Source organism: Papaver somniferum, chromosome 9, assembly GCF_003573695.1.
Source record: "Papaver somniferum cultivar HN1 chromosome 9, ASM357369v1, whole genome shotgun sequence".
NCBI classification, from domain to species: Eukaryota; Viridiplantae; Streptophyta; class Magnoliopsida; order Ranunculales; family Papaveraceae; genus Papaver; species Papaver somniferum.
In genome coordinates, this window is record NC_039366.1 from 15,561,890 (window position 1) to 15,569,558 (window position 7,669).

The following is a 7,669-nucleotide window of genomic DNA, read 5'->3' on the forward strand; positions in this document are numbered from 1 at the left end:
TGTGATTGCTTTTGTTTTTATTTCCCGTATTTGGTCGTTCATTAGAAAATATTCTACGAAGTCGGACAACTTTAAACAATTGTCCCAAGTTCTCTTCTGTTTTTTTACCTTCCGGTGTTCGTTTGTCCAAGATCGCAATAACAAAGAACTGAGACATGGCTTCTCCATCAATTGCTAACTATAAGTTTTTATTTTATAGATGGGGATTGGTATGCTGCTCTATTGGTAGAGTAGAGAAGCTTATGTTAGAGACAAAATACACCTCTTCATCTATATATTACAAATCCATATCCATATACAATCCGGGTTCTCAAAGAAAACCAATTTCAAAACCCATATAAGTACTAACTGCGGTTGAATTTTTAACTATGATTGAGGGGCATAAGAGGCAGAAAAAACGAAACTTAACAAATACATACGGACAAACCTGTTTCGTCCGTCCATAGAGGAAAACTGATAACATGTCTGTTTATGAGGATTGACTGGAACATTGGGATTTGAACGACCCTGTCTATCATAAACGTTTTAGGTGATGCGTCTCTCTCGAGCTCTTGGCCATTATTTATGTGACATGAAACATTTTGCGAAACTAAGCTCCTCTCGGCCATTCATTTTTGTAGACATTTCACAAACAACTCGTGGTTTTACTAAGAGCATGGCGCATTCTTTTCTAACTTAGTTGGCTCATCTTCTGGAAGATATGTACTCTTCCGATAAATATAAGAGAGAGCAATAATTCTTTCCAAACATCATAGAAAACTTCAACAATTCAAATTTTGACCCCATTGGCAGAAAATCTTGCCTCTATAACAAGTCAACTAATTTCCGGTATCAACAGTTTATAAACGGTCCATGATCAACCATGTGTTCCATGGTACCTTATAAAAAGAAATGTGGATGGAACTGCAGGCATTTTCAGTAATGTGCTGTTGGTATCTACTGCAGTTCTTGCTGCTGACTTGCATCCCAGCGCCATATCGTCCCATCCTCACAGCAGCCAAGGATGATGCTGTCCAATTATTCATTTTCATTGAGGTCATCCGAAGAAAGAACTACTATTTACAACCGAATTTACTATTTGGAATTACCTTCCATTGAACGATGTAGCAGTTTGCCTAATTTCAACCTTGCTTTGAGGATGAGATAACCTGAAACAGCAAAAAGAGTTCCGTAGCAGAGATGAAATGAAATGAAAACATTGTGCTTGGAAGTACATCCAAGTTCATTATTCAGTTGTCATGAGTCATGACCCACTTTACTTCCCACGCAGGGTGAGCGAGCATTGAAGGGGAAAAAAAGTAGAACCTGGCTATGAGAACAGGTGGGCTAGATTGGAGCTCCCACACGAAGATTTCCCCTTCCCTATTACCTGTTAAACCAGAATATGAGATTTCTAGAAGATTGGCCAATGAAGCTTTGACCAGCCTGGATTAGCAGTTTCCCTTACCTATTGCAATTATATTGTAATGAAAGTCGCAAGAAAACTTGATAAACCATCTATCACACTCCGGAACAGGATACTTTTGAAGAATGTCAACTGTACTCTGGAAATTGAAACAAATATTCACAAATTATAAGGGCTGAAAATATGCATTTTGGCTCGCATGTTACATCCGTAATGTATCTTTCGGAATGACACAGTTTCTTATATGCATGAATAAGCTAAAGTAACAAAAGGAAATATTGCGAGTTCATGTACCAACCTCTCCAGGGCCTTGCTCCCACAAGACAATTACGTTGTCAACACTCTGTGTTGTGACACAAAATTCAGTGACAATAAATCATGGTGCTAAAGTTAATTTATCAAATCCCAGTTACACCACTCGAATAATGCTACAAGTTGAGGTCAGATGACTGATATAGTTGATGCAAAGCATGCAAAAGACATTTAGATATAACCGAATGGAGAACGCCACTGAAAGTAGATCACGGGCATCGACCAAGTAACATTACCTTTGATAAGACAAAATCACCAAGCCACCTAGTGCAGTCAACATAATTGGTATGCATGGTAAATACCTGGAAAATAAAAAGTCATCATACTGGAAACAAGAGTAAAACATAACTCAAAGATGAACGAAATTATGGCTTCTACTTACTGGGAATTGCAAATACTTTGTGGTAAACTTTGACGGAAGGTCTGTCCATGTAAATGACGGAAGGTCTGTCCATGCTAACAACAGTTACAGTTCAGTATGTCATTTAGTAGCCATAACACATATCTTCAACTTCACGATATGTCAAGAGCACAACTTGGACGGCTTACATAGTTGTTCAACAAGAAAGATTAAGAAAGATTAGACTAATACCTTTGATGGACCATATCTTAACGGTGTTATCCATGCCACTACTTACAATACGGTATATGTCCGAAGGATGGAAATCCTACAGCACACGAGTTCCAGTTATATATATATATGCAATATGCACCTAACTATGTCCACCCCACTACATATTATTAAACAAACATAAACGAAAGGAAAAGAAAAGGTCGCACCACACTCAAAACTTCGTCGCGATGACCGCCAGCTCCAGCCAAAATCAAAATGCAAACCCCAGTATGTATATTCCAAATACGTACAGAGTGATCCTGTTTAATTGACCAATTAAGTAACCATATATGCTAACCAAATAACAGAACGACCATATTTCTCATAGTTGGAAAATCTGAGCATTTTTTACTTTACTAGCAGATACCACAAGTGAAGGTTTCAATGCTTGCGTCCTGATCTCGTTTATGGAGTCTCCATGACCAACTAAACTCTGCAGATACACCACACTAGTATCAATTCCTGTTACCAATTCTCCATAACAGGAGTTTCTAATATCGCAACAACCAAGATTGGATACAGAAAAGGCATTAGGTCACAGATATCAAAAGATAAAACAAAATGGTGTCTGAGATACCTTATGTATTTTTTCACTACCAGCATCAATGACACGTATAATACCCTTGAGTCCACCAGCAACTAACAATGGATTCCCATCAATATTACAAGCCCAACTCAAAGTATAGAATGACTCTTCCTCCTGAACTATGCAATACATGACTAAACCAGACATGCATCAGATGGTTAAACTACCAGCTCGATAAAAAAAAAAAAAAAAAAAAATCTTTACTTACATCTTCATCAACATAAGACTGTAAAACAGTAATTACTCCTCCTTCAAGGCACTGGTAAACATTTACCTGGAAAAAGCTTAAAAGTCAAAATTTTAGGGACTTAAACCCGAAATTGTATGCATTGACCAAGATTATGATAATCATATTTACTGACCCGGTTTTGACCAACGGTACCAAAAACATTGAAGTAACGAGAATCCATAAAATTAAAGACGATTGAATATATTGGACTTTCCCCCTCTTGAATTCTGCTGGTAACTCTGTAATCTCTCTTTTTGGTCGAAATTAGCGTCAATGAACCTACTGCTCCTTCACAACCTAATTTTGTTGGTGGTGGTGTTGGTATCTTCGCCATTAGAGTTGCCCTAGTGCAACAACGGTTGACAATTTTTAGATGCAAATTCTCAGCTGATTTACGATCTGACAATTTTTTTCTTTCAAAGTTTAAGTTTCGGATGATATGAAAAAAAATAAAACACTATGACCTTCGAAGTTATTACGTTATACAATGGTTTCTTACCAAAAAGGGAAATTATTCTCGTAACCTGGTCATGAATCTAAATTCCAAAAACTAATCATTCGTTGCAAAATCAGGTAACCTGGTCATGAATCTAAATTCTAATGCAAAATCAGGTAACCTGGTCATGAATGTCGATACAAATTCTTGGGATAAAATGTTACTCCGTACTTAATAGTTTCTGTTTAATTTGACAACGATCTTAGAACCTGTAGAGGATCTTTGCTTTTATTAAGGCAGAATCAACAAAAATCCCATTTACAGTATTGTCCATAATCCACATTTGTTAACCTACTTCCTGTAATGAAGATTTGAAGACAAGGAGTTTTTTCTCCTTAATTAGTAAACAGTCGTTTAATCAACAAAACTAGTCATAAAAATCCAAGGTGACCAAACTTGTGGTACAAAAACCCCACCCAAATGTTAAGATCCATTAATACTCCATCTTAAACTAAATTGATACAAAAATCCCAAATTTTAAAAAATTGATACAAAAACTCCAAATTTCAAAATTGGTTTCATCAAATTTTATAATGAAACCAAAAATTGGTTTCGTCAAAATCTATGAGGTTTCATCAAAATCTTTGAAATTTTTATGTTACTTTTATTTTTTTGGGGTTTTTGTATTACTATTATTTTGGCGGGTTTTTTTGTGGATGGATAGTGACACCTTTGGGGTTACTTTTAATCAAAAGACATTTCTATGTAAATGACTACTAGTGACTTTTTAGCGTACTACGGCAAAAGCCAGTGAGAGAAAGGCGCTTTTTACCCTCGTATGTGTAAGGGAACTGGTGGGAAAGCGCTAGTGCAGAACCGTATTAGTATTTAGTGTATCATTCGAAGCCAACAACTCTGAGACGGAAGACGCCTCATACTAGAAACTCAAGTCGGCAAGGAAGGTTTGTCTATGTTGCTCACTCTCAGTTTGGTCCTATGAAAGCGCAGACTGGTTTCGATCTAATGGATGGAGGTTCCGGTGTATAGAAAGAACCTCACCATGATCCAGAATCAAAAAAATAAGAATTTTTGACATTTCACCGTACCGATGTACTTCTAGTTCTAGCATTCTGATTGTTCTTGCCGATTGCCCAACATTATAATTCATTGGTTTTAAAATTAATTCAAAAGATTCACCAATCCTTAAAATCTTCTGCGTTTGATCAATATTATTAGGTTGACCTTACAAAATAGATAAAAATGTATAAATAATAATTTACAAGATAAAAGAAGAAAAACAACCAGCTGAAAAAATGTCTAAAAAGTTTCTTCATCAACTACAGAGGTCACAAACAGTAATGCTAATGTTCTTCTTAATCTTCTTCTTTTGTTATTCTAATGGTTAAACTATTTCCTCAGATGCTGCTGGTTTTGATGAACAAGAAGGGAAGTTGATTGAAACAAAAGATATCCTAAAAGAATTCCATAAGAAACAAACTTGGGGATTTTATTGAAATTTGATGTAGCTACTATTTTTATTTATTTTTTGAGAAAGAAGTTTATATTAGAAGAGCATGTATGGATGTACCTCCATCTGAACTGTACGCAAACCACTGCCTTTGGAAAATTTCATAGCGTCTGACTTTTGAACGTTAAATGTTTTTACCATTCTACTTAAAAAATTTCGGTGAGGCAACGATGTGGTCGGGTTACATACTTCAAGTATCTGGCCCTTTTTTATTTTACCATTCTATTCATACATTATACATCGTCTACGTTTATAAGGCTGTATTACTAGGTTTTCCTTATCTAAATCAGAGCGAAGTATATACATTAATAACTTGGAAAAGAAATTATTAATCAAAAGAAAAGATGTCAAAGCATTTTCTTGTTCAACCGCATAGGTTACAAACCGTGTTCCTATTTGTCTTCTTAATCTTCTTCATTAGTTGTTCAACTATATCATCAGAAGAACACGCTCTTGATAAACAAGTAGGAAAGTTAAGATTTGTGATGCATCATCAAACACATGTACCACCATATGGACCATCTGAATGAATAAATCATCCATCTCGTTTAGAACAAGGAGAAAAGTTGAGGTTTGTGATGCATCCTAAATGTAGAAAATCTGATATCAAAAACTTAATGAAAGAACACAAAAACTAAACTCAAACAAAATTCTCTTAATTGATGTGTTTCGACTCATGGCTCAACAACCTATTTATATGACTGACAAACTTGACTCTCAAGTAAAAAGACTTTCCTAACATAATCAAACTCTAACAAAGAAACTTCTAGACAATTCTCACGTAAACAAACTCTTAAAACCAGTAATACTTGCAAACCAAGTAAACTTTTAAATATCGTACCACCGTATCAACAATACTTGTTCATCCATTCACATGTCAACTGTACCATTTGATCCAACCTCATTCTGTCAACTCTCATAGTTGATCCATACTACTTGTATCAACAATACTTGTTGATCCCTTTTGTCTTCTTCATAGTATCTTGGTTTATTCTTCAACATCCTCCCTTAAACCAAGATACTCTTTGATAATCATTCCTAGCTTTCCACGCAAGTAAATGAATGTGTTTACTTCTCCCATGAAGCACATGATTCTTAGTTAGTGAAATTGTCGACTTATTATCACAAACTATTGTTGTTGGTGTTGTTTGTTCTTGAAACAATGATTTCAGCATCATTCTTAACCATACATCCTAAGTAGCACAGTTGCTAGCAGCTATATACTCAGCTTCTGTTGTAGATAACGCATCAACTTGTTGCTTCTTAGATGACCAAGAGAAAAAACCAAATCCCAACTGAAATCCATAACCTGATGTACTTCTTCTTCCTTATGTATCCCCAGCCCAATCACTATCAGTAAAACCAACCAACTTTGGATCTTCTGATACGGTATAGAAGATTCCCATGCTTGTTGTTCCTTTTACATACTTCAGAATACGTTTTGCAGTTTGTAAATGTGATTGTCTAGGAGATTCCATGAACCTACTAACCAACCCAACTGCATACATGATATCAGGTCTTGTAGCAGTCAAATATCTCAAACATCCAACAAGACCTTTAAATTCTGTTGAATTCAGAAGCTCTCTTGATCCATATTTTTTTTTAATTTCAATCTCTCTTCTACTAGTGTTAGAATTGGATTACAATTATCCATCTTGAAACGCTTCAAAATTCATTCAACATACCTTTTTTGATTAATAAAAATTCCTCTTTCAGTTCGTTGTACTTCAATACCAAGAAAATATGACATCAAATGAAGATATATCATTTCAAACTCCTTCACCATGTCCTCCCTGAATTCATTAATCATCTCAGAACTATTTCCAGTAAATACGAGATCATCCACATAAAAACGTACTATAATATGATTGCCAAGAGTATCAACTTTCAAATATAGAGTATGCTCATGTGGACATCTTGTAAGAACATGGTATTCTACATCACCTAACAACAAGATATACACCTCAATAGAATGGTGTACCTGAAAGAAAGAACGGGACCATAATGGAGATGGCAAGAAGTATAAGAAGAACAAAATATTTACCAAAGAATTTCTGGGGTTATGCAGTTGATACAACAGTGTATCTACTTGTTGATGGTGGTTTTTAGCTTAGGTTTAAAATCGTAAAACCTTACATCTGGCATGACGTCACTATGACCACTAGTGCATTTATTGAATCATTCAACATGCCTACGTAAGAATTACCAGGGTACCTTTTTTTTTACATGTGTCATGTTCCATGGAAGAACCCTTAATATTGACCGACATCATCTTCATACATACCAAACCCTAATTCTCACGCCACCGTGCCAAAGACAAACCATGCCAGCCACGTCTCCGCGCCAAGGCATGCCAACCATGCCAGCCGCAACACCGTGCCAATAGCAAACCATGCCATCCACGGCTCCGAACCAAGGCATGCCAACTGCACCACCGTGCCAATGGCAAACCATGCCAGCCACGTCTCCGCGCCAAAGCATGCCAACCATGCCAGCCGCACCACCGTGCCAATGGCAAACCATGCCATCCACGTCTCCGCGCCAAGGCATGCCAACCATG

General features: G+C 36.3%; 1 protein-coding gene across 1 annotated transcript; it reads right to left on the minus strand.

Annotated features, from left to right (window-relative positions):
- Nucleotides 1–936: 936 nt before the first annotated feature.
- LOC113311451 (polycomb group protein FIE1-like) lies at nt 937–3,479 on the minus strand. The gene is made up of 13 exons (XM_026560289.1): nt 3,279–3,479; nt 3,125–3,190; nt 2,908–3,030; nt 2,683–2,763; nt 2,498–2,590; nt 2,310–2,385; nt 2,100–2,173; nt 1,954–2,019; nt 1,704–1,748; nt 1,448–1,544; nt 1,306–1,369; nt 1,089–1,148; nt 937–1,009 (listed from the first exon to the last, which is right to left on the minus strand). Exons 1-13 carry the CDS (start codon nt 3,477–3,479, stop codon nt 937–939), a joined length of 1,119 nt encoding a protein of 372 aa, XP_026416074.1.
- Nucleotides 3,480–7,669: the final 4,190 nt, after the last annotated feature.

What these genes read in the sequence shown, in the direction of transcription:
- LOC113311451 (XM_026560289.1), bottom strand. Translation starts at nt 3,479, where the DNA reads ATGGCGAAGATACCAACACCACCACCAACAAAATTAGGTTGTGAAGGA. An exon ending in GTAGTGAAAAAATACATAAG is followed by an intron (nt 2,764 to 2,907) that starts GTATCTCAGACA and finishes GTGTATCTGCAG; the next exon opens with AGTTTAGTTGGTCATGGAGA. An exon ending in TTACAATATAATTGCAATAG is followed by an intron (nt 1,370 to 1,447) that starts GTAAGGGAAACT and finishes CTGGTTTAACAG; the next exon opens with GTAATAGGGAAGGGGAAATC.